Source organism: Drosophila miranda, chromosome XL (genome assembly GCF_003369915.1).
Source record: "Drosophila miranda strain MSH22 chromosome XL, D.miranda_PacBio2.1, whole genome shotgun sequence".
NCBI classification, from domain to species: domain Eukaryota; kingdom Metazoa; phylum Arthropoda; class Insecta; order Diptera; family Drosophilidae; genus Drosophila; species Drosophila miranda.
The window spans coordinates 16,910,489-16,934,207 of NC_046673.1; the positions used below are offsets into that span (position 1 = coordinate 16,910,489).

At 44.3% G+C, this 23,719-nt stretch overlaps 2 protein-coding genes across 5 annotated transcripts; both read left to right on the forward strand.

The window, feature by feature from the left end:
• Positions 1-998: 998 nt before the first annotated feature.
• Positions 999-9,458, forward strand: LOC108163786 (innexin inx1). Of its 2 annotated transcripts, none has more exons than XM_017299273.2 (7): positions 999-1,107; positions 1,406-1,949; positions 5,052-5,539; positions 6,899-7,006; positions 7,849-8,004; positions 8,088-8,440; positions 8,505-9,458. In XM_017299273.2, exons 3-7 carry the CDS (start codon positions 5,291-5,293, stop codon positions 8,725-8,727), a joined length of 1,089 nt encoding a protein of 362 aa, XP_017154762.1. In that variant the 5' UTR covers positions 999-1,107; positions 1,406-1,949; positions 5,052-5,290; the 3' UTR covers positions 8,728-9,458. The 2 variants fall into 2 exon arrangements, with proteins under 2 accessions (XP_017154762.1, XP_017154770.1); XM_017299281.2 differs by having other exon boundaries at positions 1,008-1,150.
• Positions 9,459-10,848: 1,390 nt separating this feature from the next.
• On the forward strand, positions 10,849-23,229 carry LOC108160452 (zinc finger protein 236). 3 transcript variants are annotated; one of them, XM_017294586.2, is made up of 4 exons: positions 10,849-11,034; positions 13,421-16,323; positions 16,400-17,508; positions 17,582-23,229. In XM_017294586.2, exons 2-4 carry the CDS (start codon positions 14,090-14,092, stop codon positions 18,607-18,609), a joined length of 4,371 nt encoding a protein of 1,456 aa, XP_017150075.2. In that variant the 5' UTR covers positions 10,849-11,034; positions 13,421-14,089; the 3' UTR covers positions 18,610-23,229. The 3 variants fall into 3 exon arrangements, with proteins under 3 accessions (XP_017150075.2, XP_017149993.2, XP_033241989.1); XM_017294504.2 differs by lacking the exon at positions 10,849-11,034 and adding an exon at positions 12,466-12,631; XM_033386098.1 differs by lacking the exon at positions 10,849-11,034 and adding an exon at positions 12,647-12,927.
• Positions 23,230-23,719: the final 490 nt, after the last annotated feature.

The window sequence follows — 23,719 nt, forward strand, 5'->3', positions numbered from 1 at the left end:
AGAATGTAGTCCTATTCTTCATACTAATGAGATCACCTCTATAAGAACCCGCATGGCAGAGAGAGCATTTCTTGAGCGACTCCCCCCACTGAGAGAACACAAAAATAATTTCAAGTTTTTTCCGCCTCTTACCGCATTCTTTTATCGGAATAATCAAGGTAGAAGAATAGGAGAAGGTGAATGAGAAGGAGATGGAGAAAACCTTAACTTAAGACAAACGCACAAAAAATGTGTGCGTTTCCATTTTGGGAGAAAAGAAAACCAAAAGAAAAGCGAGAAGTGAGCAAAATTTAATTCGAAGCATTCGAAAAAGAAGAAACAGAAACCCCACCCGATCCCCTCCCCTGCACGTGCCCTTTGAAAAGCAGCCAAGCAAGAAAAGAAGTCAAGTAATCAAAAAAGAATAAGAAAGAGAAAAAAAAAGAAGCCAAAGAAGCAAAAGAAGAAGAAAATGTAAGCTGAACGGCATACAAAACACATCTTGGGACGAACGACAGCTTAAGTCTCAAACTTGAGAGAGAAAATAAAGCTGTGGATTTGGTTTTTTTTTTGTGGAATGGAGACAATATCTTCTCGTCAATTGTTGCTCCAATTTTAGTTTATTCCAAGCGATCACTTTAATTTAAGGCTTAATTCGTTTAAATAAACCAATATATGTACAAGCGCTCACTCGCGCTCGCTCCCAGTCTCTCTCGCTCAAAATCCACACGCACCACGCTCAGCATGGGAACAAAAACGCACTCCAAGTGAGATGAGCGCAAGAGAGCGCACTCGAGAGAGCGCGGCTTTGAAGCTAAGCATCGAGTCGAGCTGCGAGAGTGAGCGCGTAACGCTGAGCGGTTCGCGCGCGAGTTTGAGTCCAGCTCGCTTTAGGTTATCTCTCTCGGCTCTCTCGCTCAACAGATTTCGGTTGAATTCATAGAGGAACCTTGATACCCTCTCTTGATACCCTAAGTGCACACGCCGCTGGTTCGGCAGCAGGGAGAGCGAGCAGCTGCTACAAAAGCCATTCCATTCCCGAGCAGCGGGCCCAAACAACACCACTCAAAATCATTTTCACTTCTGCGGCGTTTGCATCGCATCTGTATCGTCCGCCCTGCCATTCTGGTCTGTGTTTGAGACGTTGTCTCCCATATATTTTTTGTTCTACGTACGTTTTTATTTTTTTGTTCTTTTGTTGCTATATATTTTGTTTGATTTTGCGTTTGTTTGGCTTGGACTGTCTCCAGTCTGTTGGGTGACAGTGTAAAATAGGAGAGAGAGCGAGAGCGATAACTTTCTGGAGCAACTCCTCCGCGGCAGCTGCTGTTCTGCCGCCGCTGCTGCTGCTGCTGCTGCTGCAGTTTTTTGTTTTAGTTTTTATGTGCGCGGCATTTTCAAGTTTCGTTTCTTTCTGATTTTTTAGTTGCAGCGGCTGCAACGTGACGCGCGCTTTAAACCGCCCCAAAACGCACCACCAAAACCAAAACCACCGCCAAGAACAACAACAACAACAACAAAAGCAACACCAAGGAGAACTGCAAAGATTTTATTTTGTGATGCTGCTCTGCCAAAACCTGTTCTAAATTGCCCACTGTGCGTGCGTGCATGCGTGTGTGTATGTGTGTGTCTCCACTGCGATTGTTCATGTGTATGTTGGTCCGTATGCAAATTTCTGAGACGCCGACGTCGACGCCGCTGCCACCTGGCAGCTGATTTTGCTTCTGCCATAAGGAATCCAACGCGACACTTACACATGCACATACACAGTACAGCGCCCATTCATGCAAGTACAGCTGCTGGTGACAAAAACATCAAGCAGTGAGATAATACAGCCCAGAAAGCAGTTGGCAAAGCGTCACTCAAGCAGTGGATGAGATCGAGAGCAGTAGAAGGAGGAGGAACAGCTAAGCAGCACCTAAGGAGAAGGAGCGTGGCGAGACAATCATAATCAATCAACGGAATTCGGTGTAAGTTCCATCACTTCCACACATTCAATATTCACTGTACCACCAGAACAAGAGAGAGCAACGCAATACAATGTTCTCTTGATTAATTGCGAAAGCTTTCAAGCTGAACTAAGCTAAAGCTTAAGCTCTCGATTAAGCCCAAAGATATTAGGCACGACACACGCGCGCCAGCTAGCTCTCTTTGAGTTGTTGTGTAATCTGCACCCGAACAGCGATCATCTACCAGGAGCTGGGGAGCCAACCTACGTGTACGGGGGTCCCAGATGGGGTAGATCTATATCTAACATCTGTGTTTGTTCTGCGCCCTTTGAGCTTTTTATATTTTTTTTTTGCTCCTGGTCATTATTTCCTCATTTCTCTTTCCATCACATGCTTCTTTCTGTTCTTTAACACCATTCTTCTCCCATGGACTTCTGTCTGTCTTCATCATTGTTTTCCAGTAATTATTTTCCCATTGTTCTCTTCATTCTTTTCCTTCTTCTAATCAGTTTTCCACCTTCGTTTATTCATCTTCGTCATGCCATCATTTTCTTCAGTTTCAAGCCTTGATTCTGATCGTCTATCGGCTTGCCTTTAGATGTCGTGTTAGAAGTCTTCACCTGAACAGGTTCGGCGACATCTATGGCACGATGATCCCCTCTCCATCATCCCACCCTCCTACGGCCCCATCCCTAGCAACGGAAATGGTCAATTTATGTGGCACAGAGGCGGCTCATTGTTTGAGCATGTGTCTCCAATCAGAAGAGACCCGAACCCGAACCGGAGCCTCTCTCCGCACCCTGCACCCTATTATGTGCACGCTATTCTTTGGTTTCCCAATTCTAACGATCCTCCACCTCCACGGCCTCCTGTTCGAGCCACATGCAAAGTTGGTGGCTGAAAGCAGAAGAAGCCAGCAATCGTGGTTGGCCAGCTGCCACGTTTGTGGCTAGACAGCTAGAGATGGAACCGTGAGACGGAACCCAAAGAGATTCCACCTAGTCTTAGGTTCTACAAAAATATTCGATGTCGATTGGGTCTAACGAATCGTATGATTCAATGTTACCTGGTGAATCACTAAAAATAAAACGTGTCCGTTTGCTTATGGGAAATTTTGACAGGGAATCAACGTTATTTTCGAGTGCACCGAGTCATGGATGCATATCTGTCTCTGTCATCTCTAGCATGTCGCACAGGCGCACACACATTCGGAGAGGGCCACTTCCGCTTTTTGCGGCCCAAAAGCTGCTCTTTGGCTAACCAAAAACCAACCGAACAGAACTGAATCGAGCCAAAAACAAAACGAGTGTACAATCAGATGCAATTATGGCCTCTGTCTGCCGCTGCTCCAACACAGACTCCCACTGAGAGTCGGATGCCGATTGCAATAGCAATTGCAATTGCAATTACGATTGCAGTTTTTCTGTACTTGTTTGCTTGCTTTTTGTTTGTTTCTGTTTTTGTTTTTGACTAGCATTCATGTTAAGGTTAAGCACTCAAAACACTGCCTGCGACAGCGGCACACAGAAAAAAAAAGCCAGCAAAAACAATTGAGTATTACGACTATGGGATACCCGCTACTTGGATTCTTGACACCCTTCCAAATACCCTTACAATCCACAAGCAGGGCGTTTGTATCAACAGTCGTAATGTTGGATGTGAAGGTACACGTGCCTCAATATTATGATATCTGATACACGATTGCTGCACATGCATTGAAACGACTTTGACGGACTTCCCCCTCCTGTGAGGAACGGGGGGCGAGAAAATGAATCGCATTTGAGGCACGTACATAAATAGCCTTCATGCAGGCAATTGCCGAGCCTGACACCTAACCATAAAACAGCCCGAAAAATGTGCGAATATACAAATTGGAATTTGTTGGGGAGAAATTGTCGAGAAATTCTGCGGTGATCAACTGTTTGGTCTCCCCATGGCCTTGGCAATGAAAATGTTTGAGTGTATATATAGAAATATTATACAGGAAAAATGAATAGTTCTGTGTTGTGTTGGGGGGCGGTGGGGGGACGGTGGGTTGTGGGCGGGCAACCTGCCAAAGTCATGGAAGTCAGCGAAGCGTAGTGCAGCAGAGGGAGAGGATGTCAGGTGCTGGCAACGAGGCAGAATTTATGTGGGAAGTATGTAGTGCGAAAGGGAAGTGGTTAAGTGTTGGAGGGGGCATGGGGTGGTGCAACAACATGCATTAGAGATTCGTAGAGAATGCAAATACGACTGATACCACAAACCATTCATTGCAGTGTATTTTTAGAGCAGCCGATTGCGAGAATTATTCTGCAACACTGGCTGTCAGCAGAAGGCAGCTCTTGCGCAACACTGCTGCGAGTTAGGCAACACTGTTTAAAGCTTTGCTTCACCCTAAGCACACTTGTAAATCGTTTTGCAATCCTGTTTTAAACGAAAGTTGAAAGTCCCTTGGAAAATCAATCTACTTAGGTTATAAAAGGCCAATATGTAGGTATCATCAGAATTGATCAGTTTCCTATTGGAGCAAAAGAATCGATGACAAAAGAGACAGAATTTGAAACGATTTAGCATAATTGAGGGTCTCCAAGTGGCGCTTGGGTCAAATGCGTTGCACAAAGATCGCATGGGTGGAATCTCCAACATGCCTCGAGGTGCAATGCCCCCGTGATAGAGGCGGCACCGACCGTAGAGACCCAACAGAACCAGACCGAAGCGGTCCGGATTGGAGCTGAGCGGTCCCAGTGGCAAATGGCAAGTGGAGCATATGGCAATTGTTGTTACTTAAATGGCGCATCAATTTCCACAAAAAGACATGGGACGCAACACTGAGAGACAAAGAGAGACAGAGAGAGAGTGAGAGAGTGAGATACAGAGAGAAAGAGAGAGACGTCTTTAATTGAAATTGAAATTGAAACTGTCTGAAGATTCTATTAGTTGATGTTGATTTATGCCAAAGTGCGAGTACACATGGGCCCTCTTGCTCGTTGGCTTCGCTTCGTAGTACTCCTCGTTTTTCGGCAAAACTTCAATTGGAGATTGCAACTGTATTTTCAATCAGTGGAATGTACTTCGCAGATATCGCACCGCACCGCACACGTACACTACAAATATTTACTCTATTTGTTTATCTACTTTCAGTTGATATGCATCGAACGCTGAGCAGTTACAAGAAAAGGAACAAGAATCGATTGAAAGAAACGCTTGCGTAACATCCTTTGTTTTTTCGCTCACTTGCCAACACTGCCCGACCCCAGAGCGGGGAATACAGCAAATTCCAGCAAAAAGGACACCACCCTTCCTTCTTCAATTACCACATAGCCTGGCAGCCAGGCAGCCAGCCCGCCCCCTTTCAAATTTGAGATCCAAACTGTGGCAAGATGTATAAGCTATTGGGTAGCCTGAAGAGCTACCTCAAATGGCAGGACATCCAGACGGACAACGCCGTCTTCCGGCTGCACAACTCATTCACCACGGTGCTCCTGCTCACCTGCAGCCTGATCATCACCGCCACCCAGTACGTGGGCCAGCCGATCAGCTGCATCGTGAACGGTGTGCCCCCGCATGTGGTGAACACGTTCTGCTGGATCCACAGCACGTTCACCATGCCGGATGCGTTTCGCAGACAGGTAAGAACTCTCCAAAATAAGTCTACAATTGCAATTGTGCCTAAAGCCCTTCAAAAAGCTGAAAGAGAGCTGTAAAGTATTGCCATGAAAACTCTCCAAAGTCTCCACAAGTCTGCAAACACTCGCCAATGGTTGATTTTGTACCCAACCGATTCATCTGAATGGTTTCTTTCCCACTCTACACAAGTCTCCAAATTTTACTAAGGGTTTTTAAGACAACAAAACTGTCTGGAAATGTATGGTTTCGCTGAAAAAAACAATTCCATATCAACTCTACAATCTCTACACTATCTCCACTACTCTCCAATATTTGAAAGTACTGATTTTTTCACAGTTTGTTGTTTAACCACTTCAGGTTCACGATTTTACACTATTCGACTATCTCTACAAAGTCTCCAAAGAGGAATATATTGTCATCCACACTCAAAAAGCATCTAAAAATGCATAGTTTAGCTGTAGGATAATCTCTACAAACTCTCCACAAATCCTTAATTTCGCAAAATTAATTCTTTGGTCTCCAATCTCAATAAAAACAGAATTTCCAAGCTTTTTGATCATCTCAACAAAAAAAAACCTGCCTTTAATGGTAAATAAAGAGCTCTTTAGTTTTTGGAAGCTCTTTGAATTCTTTAAAAGTTTCTCAAGTATTTCCGCTTCATCCCTTATGGCACTTCCTGTCCGCTTCCAGCACAATAGATAGGATTCCTCCTGGATGACTGCCAAAAGCTCTTTTCTGTCATGGGAGTGGATATGCCAGGTCTGTCGATCTGCCCCCCCCCCCTGTATACTCTGTACGCGGAGCACGTCCGACCCTTGGCTGGAGGTACGAGTATGATATGATATGGACACACACACACACACACACACACACACATAATTTATGCCCGGCCTATAAAGCAATTATAAACTGGGCGTAGTCTCTTCGTCTTCGGTCGCTTTGGGCCACGCACCGATTTCTACATTCGATCGCAAACAGAGGCGAAAAAATACAAAAAAAAAAAAACAAAATTGAATTCCCGCAGGGATTCGTTCCCTGGAGACTTGGCTCATATTTCATGGGCATGGGCATGGGCAGGAAACGACCAAAAATTTCTTGAATTTCGTGGAAAACATTGTACAGACTCCACACCATTGGATGGCCTTAAATTTATTCTGGCGTATCAAATTACCCCACAAAGTTTAGCAAACTAAGTGAATCTCTGCCAGACAGAAGTGCTTTCTACGTAAATCACTTGCAGTTCAAGAGCATCGATCTGAGAAGAAAATATCCAGAGATCAAATACGATATAGTAGAGATTTCTTTTGTATTTTTGTACCTACTACTAAGTTAAACAATGTTTTTATGTTTGTTTCCTGCAGGTTGGTCGCGAGGTGGCCCATCCCGGTGTGTCCAATGATTTTGGAGACGAGGATGCCAAGAAATACTATACCTACTACCAGTGGGTATGCTTTGTGCTCTTCTTTCAGGTGAGTGAATAGTCTGGTCTGCAATGATCATACGAGTACTCGCACTCGTCAATGGCCGGCTGTCGATCGTTTGCGTGTGTCGTCGTGGTCTCGTTTCTCCAAACTTAACGCAACTCGAGGGAGCGAGCCAGCCAGCCAGCCAGCGAGCAATCGCTCCAATTAAGTTCAATTGAATGCGTGCCATGCGTGGAAAAAGATAGGGGAGTGCTGCTTTTGGGTTGGGGATGGGGCTGGAGGGTTGGGGGCTTGGGTCAAAGTATTGCTCAAATGCGGAGAGATGTTTGAGCGCCCTGTTGTGCCATGTCCAGAGCCGAGTCGAGCAGAACTGGGCGGCAAAAGTATTCCAACTTGTGAAATACCGAATGTAATTAATGACTTGCTAAATAGCAATAGCCACAGCCACAACAACAGAAACATCAATGTGTCAATTGCTTCGACAGATTTCAATAAAAAAAAGTGTTTGTAAAACACACATTCCAACACAGTCAGTGCTCAAACATTGCGGGGGGGGGGAGGAGAGAAGTCTTGCCAATGAGCAAATATTGAAATACAGTAAGAAATACAATGAAATGATTTTCTTGTAAATATAAATAGATAGATAGATAGTCTCCAAACATTTCCACGTATTTACTTTAGTATTATTTTGTGTGTTTAGAGGCTAATGGTAAGGCATTTCTGCCACTCTACACAAGTCTCCAAATGTAAGACAACCAATTCAATTCCGAAATACACTGTCTCCACTAATTTCCCCAATTATTGGGCATCTACAGAAGGTCTCCAAAGGGGAATATATTAAATTTAAGGCTTTTTTTGCTCGACTGATTAATTTATGTATTTTGTAGGCCATGGCCTGTTATACGCCCAAATTCCTGTGGAACAAATTCGAGGGCGGCCTGATGCGCATGATCGTGATGGGCCTGAACATCACGATCTGCACCCGCGAGGAGAAGGAGGCCAAGCGGGATGCCCTGCTCGACTATCTGATTAAGCACGTCAAGGTAAGTGAGAACGGGAGAATAGTACTCCTCGTGCCACTCGTACATATATCTTACGCATATCTCTCTGTCCTATCCGCTTGCAGCGCCACAAGCTGTACGCAATCAGATATTGGGCCTGTGAGGTGCTCTGCTGCGTGAACATCGTGGTGCAGATGTATCTGATGAATCGGTTCTTTGACGGCGAGTTCCTCTCGTACGGCACGAACATAATGCAGCTGTCGGATGTGCCGCAGGAGCAGCGCATCGATCCGATGGTGTTTGTGTTTCCCCGTGTGACCAAGTGCACATTCCACAAATACGGTGCCTCCGGGTCGCTGCAGAAGCACGACTCCCTCTGCATCCTGCCCCTGAATATTGTCAACGAGAAGACATATGTGTTCATCTGGTTCTGGTTTTGGATTCTGCTCGTCCTGCTGCTCGGCCTGATGGTCTTCCGGTATGTCGCGCACTCTCTAGACTGTAACTCAATGTAATTCTAATTGCCGGTTGAATTCCAACAGCGCCTGCATCATCTTTATGCCCAAGTTCCGGCCGCGCCTGCTGAATGCCCGCAACCGGATGATACCCATGGAGATTTGTCGCTCGCTGTCCGGGAAGCTGGACATTGGTGACTGGTGGCTCATCTACATGCTGGGCCGCAATCTCGATCCCGTCATCTACAAGGATGTGATGAGCGAGTTTGCCAAGCAGGTGGAGCCTGCCAAGCACGATCGTGCCAAGTAAATTGACAGCAGCATAAGCAGCAGCAGTCTCTTCTCCTCCCCCCCTGGACACCCTTTTCGCGGAATACCCCTGCAGAATTCGCCTCTGATTCTGATTCCCCCTTTGGACTATTAATTTTATTTAGCGCAAATCATTTTAATTAGTGGAAGCCCCAGAGAACCGAACCCAGGCACCTATCCACCACCTCTCTCTCTCTCTCTCTCTCCAGTTCTGTGATTATGCTGAAACTCTCCCCTACGCTACCCTAGCCCCGCCCTACTTTCCTCCCCTTGGGGGGCACTATCATACTACGTCTTATAATCAATGATCACAACTCGAATCGAATCGCTTGGCAAAAAACAGAAAAAAAGAACGACAATCTTTTTTTTGTGTGGCTTCATTATTTTTTTATTTTTTGCTTTTTACCCAACGAAAGATGAGATTTTGCCCTCGGAAATGCATGTGTTTTTCTGCAAACAAAATCATTTTTTTTCCTAATTTTTAAAACACTAATTTAATACCTAGCTTTTATTTATAATTAGAAACTATAAAAACAAGAAATGAAAAATCCCCATAAAAAAAAAAACAAGAACAAAATCGGTAAAAATTCGATATTTTTGCATGAAATTGAGAATTGTTTAAACGCTTCGCAGCCAACAAAATAAATATTGCTTTTGAGTCTTTCATAATAAAAGTTTTTAGTTCTTACGGAAGCGTTTCAACAATAAAAACAAAGAGCAGCTAAAAAAAAATTATCTTATTTTTGCTGTTAATTTTTTTTTAAATTTATATTTTGGGGAAGAATAAAATGCGCTATGTTAAGTTTATTGTGTAGTTTTAGGCGAAAATTGCAAAGGTTTTACATACATCTATGCAGATATAATATGAAATAAAAAACTTTTTACAACTGGCGAAAAAAACAAAAAAATTTAAATTCAAAATTATTTATAGGCGCGCGATGGTGGAACCAGCCAGCCAGGAACTAGCTGAATGGCCTGGCGTCCTCTGGTGGCGAGAGCAAGAACTAAACATATCGCTGACAAATTATTATCGCAACGCTTTTTGGTAATAGTAACTAAGAGCCATGACAAAATACGATCATGATAAAATTATATGGTTGCGTAAAAGTAAAGTCGGTGCTATTTTATGAACATTTAAACAAATAATTTCTGGTGCTTAAAGAAATACGCGATTGTCCAACAATGGAAATGTATTGACGTTTACTGCCTATCGATACTGTTTCGGCGATAGCACAAGCCAGAGTGATCGTTTACGGTATGTTATATACTTTTGTTTATATTTTGACGTCGCAAATGAGTTCTGCTGTCTAATTCAAGTTGCAAATCTGTTTCAATTGATGGGATTAAGTTCGGTTCTTAAACGGTATATTTTCAATATGAGACGGTGTATTTAGTATATTTCTGAGGGTCAGACCGTATTTTTGATCGGACTATGTGATTTTCTTGCCACCATGTCTAACACACCGTGCAAGTGTTTATACTTTTCATAGCGTTTTCTAGTATTTTTCAGTATATTTTAAGACGCGTTCTGGACTCACCCCCTTGTGCAATGCACCAATGTAGAAACCGTGTTGAAATGCCAATTAGAAACACGTTCCAGACCTGATCGTTTGACATCAAAATCTCAATTTTTCCAAAAATGTCGGGAAAAAGGTATGTCCAAAAGTGGTTAACGGAGGCGCTTCCATGGGGCTTATATGAAAAAAAGGGCAAACATTTTTGAAACGTACTCCTTTTTCCTTCAGGTGATGCCTTTGGTAATTACATGAAAATGTAGTTAATATGTAGCACGTGTGTAGTAAGCGTGAAGTTATCGTGTAAGGAAATTAATTTACTGGAAATTGTTGTTGACCGGTTTTGCTTAAACCTTATTTTATAAGCCATGCAATAAAGATGAAAACTTCAATTTAATCAGTCATGTAGGAAATTGATTTAATGATCGGATAAATATATGATTTTGGAGCCGAGGATCTTAGCTGGCTAGTAATATTTGACCTAATAACAAAAACGGGGAATATGATGCAATTTGATTACAAATAATTCGTCAGTATATTTACGGCATATTTTGAAATTCCTGACGTAGTACGGTATATTTCTGTGGGTCAGACCGTATATCTTTTCGATAAATCCGCGGTCACACAGACAAGCGAGAAAAATAAATAATAATTTGCAACTTGGTTTTAATGAAAAACGCCAGCAAATTCATTCAGCGACACATAATATTCGTGATTATTTCGCCTGCACCTCCGCACTCAGCCCCTCGCCCGATCCCCTGTCCAGAAGCAGCAAATCAAAAGTGATGTTAAGTGTGAGTGTTTAAAAAAAAAATAAGAATGGAAATCCATTAAAACGCCATAGTTTGAGTGTGTGCGTTCGTGCTCGCTCGCTCGTTCGCTCGTGTGTTGTTTGTGTGTGTGATGTGCGAACGAAATTAAGAAGCAGCAAAGCAGCAAATGCCGCAGCCGAAATGAAAACAGAATGATGTCGCCAAATAAATAAACAATTATCAATTTCCAAAAGCAGTTTTCAGTTGCGTGCAATGAGAAAACGGAAATGAAAGAAAGAAGTTGTGCAAGGCAAACAACAAATGTATGAAACCAGAAACGACTTTGGGGTGCAATGGTAGTGCTCCCAACTCCCCACACCCCACACCTTGCCACTAGCTTATCCCTATCCCTATCCCTGTTCCTGTCCCTATCTTGCCTGTGTGGGAGTAAACGAGAAAGCGCTTTGACCAGTTTCCAGGTTGTTGAAGGAGACTTGTAGCCGCAAAATTTTGAGCTTCTTCACATCCGTCCGTCCGTCCGTCCCAACCCTTGTTTTGTTATCCCTTTTTTATTTTTTGCTCTCCATGCGCGTGTGTGTGTGAGCGTCCCCATAGCCCGGGAGCTAAATATTCAACCCCCAAAATTGCCCCTTCCCACTGTCCAGGCAAATCACTGAGCAATAACCACCCACCCATTCAGCCAGACGCCCACTCTCACCCCCAAGCGTCGACATTTCGCACTGGAAATTTCTTGCTGGATGTTCTCACTCTCCCTGTTCTTCTTATTCGTCTTGTGCCTCCCCTGCCGCCGTTGCCGTCAGCTCCAGCTCCAGCTCTTTGTTGTTTCGGTTGCGGGATGAAGCAGTGGCATTAACGGGGAGCCAAAAGGCAGGAGCAGCGGGTAAAGGGAGCAGTAATTCAAAAACTGTCGAAATAAAACGGCTTCTCCACTTTCCTGTCCCGGCCCCCCTGTGCTCACTCTTTGCTCTCCTGCTTGTTCAACCACTTTGCCTCTCTCGCTCACGCTCTCTCTGGTCTCTTTCTTTTGTGCCTATTTCCGCTGCCGCTTGTTAGGTCAGCTCTGCCTCCCGCTCTCACCTACATCACATCACATCACCACTGCTTTCCCCCCCTTTGGGGTCCTATTAAACTTTTGGGCTTCAAGCTCTCGCAATCCTGCCTGACTCTGTGTGGGTGTGTGTTTGTTGGTGTGAGTAAGGGTCGGAATGCGCATAAGTAAGGCGAAATATGAATAGGACTTTGGGACACTGCCTGGAATTGGTTCTAGAACAGAAGTAAATGAAAGGAGGGGGAATATAATTGAGTGTAACACTTTCCGGCTGCTGCTGGCGTCGGCTTCTCGGGAAATACAATTCCACGATTTTTTTAAATTGCGCAAATTGGCGCGTTTGCGAGCGTTGCCCAACACTAGCCGCATGCAACCCTGCACGCGCAGTGTGAAAGAAGGGAGACGGAAAACTTACACTCACACAAACACACTGGTCGCACACAGGGAAGCAATTTTTGTTATTATTGAACAGAAAGAACATCGCAAAAAAAAAAAAGAAATAAAAGACACCTTCCGAAGCTGGGTGCAAAAGCGTGCGGTTGGTTAAAAAGTGTAAATTACTGCGAAAATGTAAGAGGGTGAGGTGCTCTCTCAATAAGAGCGGCATCGGGCCACCAGGCAAAGCCGAAAAAAATTCACTCGCGGGGGAGCATAAAGGCAAAAAGAAGCAGTAGCACCGCAGCAGCCGCAGTCGCAGCGGAATCAAAAGCAGCGCAGCCGCCGCTAATTGTCGCGTCGCCGTCGTCGTAGTTGTTGTTGCTGTTCCCAGTGTTCGTGCGCTGCGTCGCAAAAAAGAATCATTTTCCCCCAAAGGAAAATTCGAAAAGAGAAACAAAAAGTTAATTTTTTTCCACAAGTTTTCACGGGTTCGTTCTCTGTGTGCTCGTACATATATATCTATATAAATATATATATATATATATGTGTGTGTGTGTATGGTGTGTGCTGGTGTGTGTGAAAGGCAAAGAACAAGGCGCTAAAAGGCGCAAAGGAGAAGAAGAGGAAGACCGAAACGAAGCGAAAGAGCAGAATGTGAAGGCGAAAGGAAAACTATTAAAAACGAACAAAAAGGTCAAAAAAAAAAGTGTGAAAGAGAACCGAAAGAACCGAACAAAATGTGGATTAAAAGTGGGAAAACTAGCATGTGTGTGTGTGTGTGTGCGGTGGGGGGAAAAGCTAAAATTAATTTTTTGTTTTTGTTACATTCGCGTGCATGTGTGCGTGTGTATGCGAGGGGGGGATATGCATATTTGTTAATGTGCTAGGAACGATTCTGTAAAACGAATTTATTATATATATATTAATTCCCAATTTATTAATTAATGTGTTTGTGTTTTCTTTTGTATCCAAAAATTGCAGTAGAATCAATTGCACAAAAAAGTGGAGAACAAGGAAAGGAGAAGCAGAAGCAGCAGCAGAAGGAATAAGCAACAATAAAAACGAGAGGAAATCAATAATAATAATAACAATAAAGCAGTAAATAACAGAAGAAAGGAGAAGCAGAAGTGGGAGCCGTAGCGCAGCGGCCGGACCTGTGCCTGTGTGAGTGCATGTGCCGCGTGTGTGCGTGCATGTAGCATGTAGTGTAGTATTGTTGTAGCAAACAAAACGAAAGGCGGCCAACAACAATATACAACAAGAAAACATAATGAAAGCAAATGAGCGAAATCAAGCAGCAGAAGCAGCAGCAGCAGCAACCGCGTCCAACATCGACGACGACGTAGCAGCCGCCGATGCCGCCGACGCACGGGAAGCACCGAAAACCGCATGACAAGGAAATGGAAAATTTTGTTAAAAATTCTTTGGAAAAGCGAACCAAAAACGCGAATCAAAAATTAACAAGAATTCAAAGTAAATCACAGAAACAGAGCAACTAAGAAGGAAGCACCAGCCAGGTGCCGCACCAGTAACAACAAAGAAGAAGCAGCTAAAGGAACTAAAGAAGAGGAAGAAGAAGAATAAGAAACAGCAGTAGAGCATCCGAAATAAAGCAGTGCAGCTAACGGAGTGAGAAATACAAAGCAGTGCATGAATAGGAATATAAGAAAAGGTGCAGGAAGAGGTGCAGTGCAAGAAGCAGTGGAGCTAGGAAGAAGAAGCAGGAGAACCGGCAGTTTGCGCCCCCGCCCTCCACCCTCACCCACACCCACATCAACACCCTCTCAAACACACACTCTTATCACCGAACAACCAGCAGCTCCATCTCCACCTCCACCCACTCTCATAGCAGGAGGACTGGGGGATAATACCATGGCAAGCAGTGCAACAAATGCAGCAAGCATCATACGCACAAACACCAACAGCAGTATCACTGCTCTGCCATCACTATTCTCCTCTGCCTCCGCCGCAGCCGCTGCCGCTGCAGCAGCCACCTCAAAGGACATGGACGGACTGATTGCCATAAATGATAGCGCATTATCGCAACAAATCGAATTTATACTACAAGATGCTCCCATGGAGCAGGATGATGACCATCAACAGCACCACCACCACCACCGGCACCACCATCACCACCACCATCAGCAGCAGCAGCAGCATCAGCACCACCAGCCGTCGCAGCAGCAGCAGCAGACGCAGCAGCACCACCACCAGCCGCAGCAGCAACAGCCGCATCTGCAACCACATCATCAGCTGGTAGTAGGAGCTGGAAGTGGAACAGCGGCGAAGCTCGAGAATAACCACCCACCGACAACAACAACCGCTGCAGCAACCGCAACGGCGACCAACAGCGCTTCCGTTTCCACCTACACCACCACCAGCAACAGCAGCAACAACAACAATCACCTGGAGGAGCATCACCACCTGATGATCCAACAGCAGCAACAGCATCTGCTAAATGGCCGGCGCGTTATCATCCAGTCGACCGGTAACAGCAGCATGGCAACAGTACTGGCCGCCAGCGACATCAAGGAGGAGGAGCTGGACGAGGAGGAAGAGGATCCCGAGCTGAACGATGAGAATCTTCAGGATATCGAGGAGGAGGCCCAGGCGGCCGAAGCCGACGAGGAACCAGAGACGACCGCGCAGCAGCATCCGCACCTTCAGACTCGCGTCAAGATCGAGGTGGAGGACGACGATATGCCCGAAGACGATGACGATGAGGAGGAGGACGAAGATGAGAACATGTCGGTAGCCCATCTCCAGCGGCAGCAACAGGCCCAGGCTCAAGCCCAAGCACGAGCCCAAGCTCAGGCCCAGGTCCAGGCCCAATTGGAATATCAACTGCAAACGACGCAAGCGGGCGGGGCAGGCGCCCAGCAGTTGGTGCAGCTGCCCGCCGGGGGTCTAATGAGCGCCTCGAGTACCCGCACTATGACTGTGCCCGTCACTGAGGCGGCACTCGTCCAGCTGCAGCGCCGTCCCGTGTATATCAGCAATGCTGTCGGCGGTCTGTCCGCCGGCACCACCTATGTACGAATGCCAGGAGCGGCCGTGATCAGCCGGAGTCCGATGACGGTGCTGAATGTGGTGCAACAGGCGGCGGCCCTACCCGCCACCCAATTGATCCTGCAGGCCCAGAGCCCAACGCCTCAACAACAGCAGCCCCCACCCGAACAGCAGCAGCAGCAACAACAGCAGCAGCAGCAGCAGATGGCCATAAACCAACAGCAGCAGCAGGCACAATTGCAATCACAGCAGCCGCAGCCGCACCAGCAGCCGCAGTCGCAACAGCAGCCGCAGCAGCCTCAGCAGCCTCAGCAGCCGCAGCAGCAGCCACAGCTATCATCCCATCCCGTGAAGCATCAACAACCATCGCCAGCATCCAGCTCTTCCCCATGCAGCAGTAGCGGTAGCAGTGGGGCCAGCAGCACGGGGGCCACCGCCAGCTCATCGAGCAGCTACCAGTGCATGGAGTGTGTGGAGAAGTTCGAGTCGAAGGAGCTGTTCGACATCCATCGCAGCGGGCACGCCAACAACATGAAGTGCGCCATCTGCAACATGGTACTGAAGTCGCTCAAGAACTACGAGAAGCATTGCCTGCGATGCAAGCCGTACGAATGCCAGATCTGCGGCCGGGTGGTACGCTTCCGGCCGAACTTCATCAAGCATATGCGGGTGCACACGGGCCAGCAGTCGGAGCGGCACAAGTACAAGTGCGAGGTGTGCCACAAGGAGTTCATGAGCTTCGAGTACTTCAAGGTGCACAAGAAGATCCACAACGAGAACGTGAACCTCACCTGCGAGATCTGTGGCAAGGTGTTCAGTGCCCTGGCCTCGCTGCGCGGCCACTCGAAGCTCCACTCGGGGGTCAAGCTGCACAAGTAAGTAGCTCTTTGTTTTGTTTTCTGTAATTGCAATTGTTAACCGCTTTTTTGTGCCGCCCTCTTCCCTTTTCAGGTGCGATGTCTGCGGCAAGGGCTTTGGCCAGCGCTACAACCTGAAGATCCATGCCCGCACCCACACGGGCGACTTTCCCTTTGAGTGCAAAATATGCAAGAAGAAGCTCCACACACAATCCTCGCTGCAAACGCACATGCAGGTCCATCTCAGGGACCAGCCGACGGCAGTAGCCACGCAGCAGGCAAAGGCCAGCAGTGCCAGTGCCAGTGCCAATGCCAATGCCAGTGCCAGTGCCAGCAGCCAGAACGGGGGGAGCATCACCAATAATACCAATACCACCACAACTAGCACCACCCAAACCCACACCGGCAGCAGCGGCAGCAACTCGAGCAACAGCAACAGTGCGACAACCGGTACGGCCACAACGATTGTCAAACTGGAGCCGCCAAGCGATCTGGATATGGCCAGCACCAGCAACAACAATCAGCTGCAACAGCAGCACCACTCTCACCACCACCACAACCACCACCAACAACAACAGCAGCAGCAGCAGCAGCAGCAACAGCAACAACAGCAAATGGAATTGGACGACCATTCTGGCCTCAGTGGGGACGAGGATGTGAACTCTTCCTCGCATATTGTCAACTCAACCACCAATCGCTTGACCACCGGTGAGGATTCATCCAATGAGTCCTCGAATGCCTCGCTACACAATCAGCCGCACTCCTCCTCATCCGCAGCCAGCATCAGCTCCTCGCATTCACCATCTATGCTGCAGCAGCAGCAGCAGCAGGTGCCGCCTACAGCATCGTCGCAGTATCTAATGTCCACGTCCTCACGGACGATTGTCATCAAGAACTACATGCAGCAGCAGCAGCAGCAGCAACAGCAACATGCAGGCGCGGGGCAGGGGCAGCATCATCAACAGAACGGACCCGATCAGGGGGCTGTACTCCATACGCAGGTCATCCAGAGCGGTGCAGGCACCAGCAGCAGCGGCAGCAGCAGCAGCAATGGCAGCGGGAACGCCATCGTTAGCAATGGTACACAGCAATTGATACGCAAGACGCCCATCATTCATCACTCAACGAGTGGCAGTGGCAGCGGCACGCTGAGCTCCGCTTTGGCCAGTGTGGTGCAGCAACAGCATACAGGAGGTGCAGGAGGTGAGTGGGAAGCCCCCTTGGAGGCTTTCAGAGAGCGTAATTAAATGTTGTTCTTTCTACTATTTGTTCACAGTTGGTTCGCCCGCTCAATCGCCACAGTCATCGTCGTCAACGTCTGGCTCCTCCACCACTGTGCTGGTGTCCAAGGCCACGGGTGTACCCCTATCGATAGCATCCTCGGCAGCGGCGGCGGCCGCCCTGGCCGGTTCCACTATCATACGGAGCACACGCAGTCATCATCATATACAGCATCAGCAGCAACAGCATAGCAACAGCCAGAGCCAGAGTCAGAGTCAACAGCAGCAGCAGCGTGGGTCAGGAGCTGGAACGCAGCAGCGCAATAACCACCGAAACCACCACCGACGTCGTCATCTCGCAGACATGGATGATGACGACGATGACGATGAGGACGAAGATGCAGCCACAGCAGCCGCTCAATTGCAGTTGCAGCGCCATGGTCAACAGTCGTCGATGTCCGCCAGCCCCCACCACCACCAGCATCAGCAGCACCATCATTCACATCATCAACAGCATCAGCAGCAACAGCAGCAGCTCCATCATCATCATCATCATCATCATCATCACAATCATCATTTCGATGATGACGATGACGATGAGAAATCATCACCGTCCCTGGCAACGGCGGCCATCAAGGTGGAACCGAATCTCTACTCCTCCGGCTCCGGCGACAACTCCAACGATATGTTCATCAAGGAGGAGGTGATGTTCGAGGACTCGGCCGCCCCACATTCACCACAATCGCCGCCCAGCTCAAAGTTTCGCATATCGAACTTTGATGGCGATCTGGTCGATCATCATGTCGATTTGAATCACTCGCTACCGCCGTATGGGAACCTGTTTGAGCCGCATTCGATACCCGATAGCATACCCGTGCAACTCTATCCGGATGATGATGATGACTTTCGGCTGGACCATAGCTCGTTGGGTGGACTGCATAATACATCGTCATCGACCACAGATGGGGACTTTATCAAAAAGGAATGGGTCTATGGCACCGGCACCAGTTCCTATGCCATGAATGGTAAATTCGACGATGACAGCGATGCCCTATGCGATGCTGCAAATTTCATATACAATTGAGAGTGAGCGTCGTCGCAATTGTCGGGCAGCCAGAGAGGAGCGACAGGAATGGAAGGGTACAGGATATACCTGGACATGCATACGCACATTTTGGCAAGACAATTGTTTGGATATATGTACATCATATACGATAGATATATATATATCTCTCTCTCTCTCTCTCTATCCCTGGTCACCTCTTCTGTGGCACCGTTTAAACACAATCAATCACACACACACCACCCCCACACAAACAACATAGATATACATGCATAGATATATGTGTGTATGTATATATATATATATATATATATATATATATATATGCCACACACACCTCTAGATAATTTGCTATTTCTGTGTTGCGCTCGTGATGATCTTAACGTGATCTTAAGTCTAGATATGTGTAGAGTGTAGAATTTTGATATACTCTCTCTCCCTCTCCCTCTCTCTCTCTCTTCCTCTGTTTTACCTTCTTTTCGCCGACGCCCCCCAAACACCCTCTATCCTGTGTGTCGTCATTTTTCCAATCTCTGTCTCTGTCTGTCTACCTCTGTTGTAGTTTTTTGTGCATATTGCCCTCTCACTCTAAGTCGCTCACGAAATATATATCCGTCTCTCTCTTTCTATCTCTGTCTGTCTCTGCTGTCACTGTCCCATTCTCTGATGTTTTGAGTATAGAGTACTCCTTCCACGAAAAACCACTGCTCTTCTTCCTCAATGATGTGTAGTGTAAACGAGACCTGATCCTCCCCCCAAACCCACCCACTCCTCGCCTCAGCCAAGAACAAAGTTACAAAACAATAATTTCTATTATTAAAAAGGGGTTTTTTTTTTTTGGAGAAATCTCTCTATATACGGCTAGCGTCCAGCACACTGATCCGCCAGATATAGTAATAATACTATATAGCAGTTATATATATCATTTTGTATACGATTTAATCTTAAGTTTAATTAGTTTTTGCATTTGATCTCTCGCTTCCACTCAATTTTGGTTTTAATGTGTGCAACCCAAAACGAAAGAAATGTAGTTCCTGTTTAATGGCAAAGAAAGCTTGAGGAAATCGTATGATTATTTTACATATAAAACATATAGATTATAGGGTGGTGTGGCTTGTGCTGGCGGCCAGCTCTATATGGAAAGATCTCTCCATTCACTTTTTTGTGACTTCTAAAAAGATTGTACAGTATTTTGCTCAAAAAAAAAAAAAAGAAAGCAAAATGATCTATCTCGTATATTTGTAATGAATGTGCACTTCTGATTAACAATTTTATTTTTTTTAACTTACCTAAAGCGCAGTATTTGTTGGTCCTTCTATTCGAGAATCCATTGAATTTTTTTATTTTAAACCACATACACACATCCTAATACATAAGTATTTAGTTTTTATTGTAATTAGATATTTTTGTTGTTGTTTATAATTTGGTTAAGAATTCAATGCTCGATTTGTGCCGCTGCTTTGTGTAACAGCGCCGCTACCTTTAAAACTGTTCTAATGTGCAATCTCTCGCTTGCCCCCGTCTCTACTCCCCCCCGCAAACCCCCACCCCCCCTCTCAGACGAAACCTTAACTAGTTTCTAAGTTCTACGGATTCACACAAACACACACACATGTATATTCTTTATGATTTGCATTATATATGTAACTGTAAGCGTAAGGCCCCAACCATTTGTGTTTTGTCTCATAAACTGGAAGAGCATGCTTTTAGCCCTAGCTTTACCCTAACAGACGACACTGCTTGTAAAAACATATAAAACACACACACACACACATACCCTCCACATATACATAGATAGATCTTTAGCGTTAACAACTTTAATTTGCATTTACACTCATTTTTTTGTGTACTCGCTTGTATTTCCTCCTCCTTCGTTTGCAGAGAGACAAACAATTAAAAATAATTAAAAAACAAAAAAAAAAAAACGAAAAGCAAACAGAACGCAACATATATATATGTATATGTATATATATGTTGGACGATGTACATGGGATTGGAAGATGAGGATGCAATAAGAGGAGTACATTTAACATAAACTTCTATCAAAAGCATTTAATGTTAACAAAAATAAAAACAAAAATTCATAATAAATCGATATAAATTAATTACAAATATATAAAGTATATACATATAACAAACAAATTAGCCAACAATTTTAAAATGTAGCTGAAGAATTTAATTTTGTTTGTTTTGGAATTTGTGTTAGTTTTCGAGTAGACGATACAAATTTGTCCCCCACCTACCACGCCCACTTTAATTTCGTGCATTTTACGCTGTTGCTTTTTTGCGCATCATATAAACAAAAATGATTAATATTGGTAATTGTTGTTGCTTGCCATTTTGTTTGTTACTAAAAGAAATATATTAACAAGATCATTAAGTACACACACACACACAAAACACATAGACATGTACGTATAGAGAAAAGCTCAAAGGAAAAGAAACAAAACAAAAACAAATGCGCGCAAAAAATAATACGTTTTACATTTTGAAACCTAACTTTATGGATTTGTCTTCCGCACGCACGTCGAAACAGGGGTTCGAGTCCGTTCGAATGCTGTTCGATTTATGTACAAATTGCCAATCGTAATCGGCGATTGACGATATCAACCGATAACCGCTAGACCTACCCCTAGACCTCCCCTACCCGTTTACATTGCATTCTTTGCTGGAAGATTGCCAGCAAGAAATCAGAATGAGAGACAACAAAGAGTGTCGGGAAAACGCCTAAGAAATGTGAGCACTGCCCCCAAGCCTTCGGCTAAGCCCCTCATTTGCCGCCAGCATTCTGAAAAGAAAATTTAAGACCCAGAGAAGAAGAAGGAAAGAAAAAGTAGTAGTGAGTCCTCCCAGTAGCCCGGCCCCCTGCCCCCGCCCCCGACCCCGTAACAAATCTCAGTTGAACTAATGAAACAGAAGCAATTTAAAATTAAAACAAAACAAAAAAAAAAAGTTATACATTTTTGTACATTTGAAAAATGAAATAGAGTTACAAAACAAAAGAAAAACTATTTTATATACCAAACAACAAAAAGGAAAACGATCGACAAACACCCAAACAAATGAAACAGCAAACAAATTTTGCACCACAACAACAAAAACAACAAGAAAACCGAAAGCAACAAAGAAAAAAACAAAAACAAAAAACAAAAAACAAATGATGTAACTTTTAACATTTAAAATCTCAACGACTGCGCACACAGCAACAAAACAAATTTTTTGTATTATATTGAAAAGAAAACGTGAAGGCAAGAAAACCTTACCTAATCATAAGAAAAACGAGAGAAACACGTACACTTAGGGGAAAATTCAGAAGAGAAGAGGCGATTGGATAGATGGAAAGCAAATAAAGTGAAATATTTTTTTAAGTGTAAACCAGGCCCGTCACACGGCTTGGTCGCCAAATTTTCTGCAATAAAAATAAACAAACAAAAAAACGATAAGAAAATATACAAAAAAAAGAAAATATTGTAAACTTTATAGGCATATACACACACACACACACACACACACACATACACAGAGAAAAACTAACACACATAGACATACGTCACACTGAACTTATTGTTAGGCTGCTGTTACACGACACATTTTCCAGCGACAGAGACAGCGACATGTCCTAGATAATCGTTGCCTTCCATCCGCGAAGTAGAAAAGGATTTTGAGATGTTCCCGAATGTGAGAATGCATGATAGGGAAGCGTATTCTGTGACTAAAAATAAGCGACGGGAAAATTCGGAATTCATCGGTGGTAGAGGTATCGTTTAACAGCAGCTGTAGGGTAGGAAAGAGCAAGTATGGAAGAGTTTGGGTAGAACTTAGGCCGGGAGTAGAGGAGAAAACAGACAGCTTCAACAGTCCAACAACACAAAACAGACGTATATATATATTTGTATACGTATTCGCAGAACTTCCACAGAGATCTGGCAAAAATATGATATATGATTATTTTTCTTTGTGAAACAAATTATGTTTTCCGTAGGCAAAAAATTGTTGGTTCTTAAACACACGTACACTTAGATACGGGTATATAGATGTATAGTGATGTATGAATAGATATGTCTATATATTAGGACCCAAGACGGGGGAGGGTAGAATAGGGCCAGGCCTGGGCCCAAAACATATTCGCCACCTCTCTTGAAGCGATCCTGGTCCACACACACACACACACACACACACAAACACACATACACAGAAATACATTAAATGTCATAGTTTTTGTTTTTTGTTGTTTTTTTTAACATAAATGTACCTAAAAAGCAAACAAAAGCAAAGATAAAAATAGTTAAAAAGAATTGGGAAGACAAATCAAGAATAATTCCAATTAAAAATGATTTTTCGATTCGAAATGGAATAGAAATTTTTGGCAACTTTATATAGATTGAATATATAGCCGCATATATTTATTTATATATTTCTATGTGTCGTCCCCACCCCTTCCCCCGCCCCTGTGTGTAATTTTGCAACTCAAAATTCTTAGAAAACAAACAAAAACAAATGAAAAACGAAAGCAAGAGAATGTTATAATAGAAAAGAATTATTTTTAATGGAGGAAATGGATTTGTTAGGCACAAAATCAAGCAGAAGAGCCAATTTTTTTCTTGATTTACGAATTTGTTAAAAAAAAAAAGAAAAATTTGACAAAAAAACAAAACAAAAACAAAAAAAAACATGATATAAAATAAGAGAAACCCAAGGAAAAACACGACTTTTTAAAGCATTTTCGAGAAATATTGAGGAGTAAAGGAATAAAACCGAAACCGAACAATTTCAATCTGAACAACAACATAAAGCCCACGAAAGTATATATATATATATAAATATAAATAAAAGTAAATAAAAGTATATATATATTTAAATAAATTATGTGTAACAAAATGGTAAAGTAAATTAAACAAATCGTATTTATATACTATGAATGTCTAGTCGTATTTTCAGTATTATGTAAACCTACCCCGATCCCACTCCCTACCCCCCCACAACAACCATACTCCAGGAAAAACACAGTAAAAACTATTAAAACAAAAAACACACACAAACAATATATAGAGAAAGCTAAGCTAAATGAATGTGAACAAATATAAAAAACAAATTTTTGAAAATTAAAAATTTAAAAACTAAAAAAAAAATA

Coding starts and splice junctions, on each gene's coding strand:
- LOC108160452 (XM_017294586.2), top strand. CDS start 14,090: ATGAATAGGAATATAAGAAAAGGTGCAGGAAGAGGTGCAGTGCAAGAA. Junction 16,324..16,399: donor TCGGGGGTCAAGCTGCACAA/GTAAGTAGCTCT, acceptor TTCCCTTTTCAG/GTGCGATGTCTGCGGCAAGG. Junction 17,509..17,581: donor GCATACAGGAGGTGCAGGAG/GTGAGTGGGAAG, acceptor ATTTGTTCACAG/TTGGTTCGCCCGCTCAATCG.
- LOC108163786 (XM_017299273.2), top strand. CDS start 5,291: ATGTATAAGCTATTGGGTAGCCTGAAGAGCTACCTCAAATGGCAGGAC. Junction 5,540..6,898: donor CGGATGCGTTTCGCAGACAG/GTAAGAACTCTC, acceptor TGTTTCCTGCAG/GTTGGTCGCGAGGTGGCCCA. Junction 8,005..8,087: donor ATCTGATTAAGCACGTCAAG/GTAAGTGAGAAC, acceptor ATCCGCTTGCAG/CGCCACAAGCTGTACGCAAT.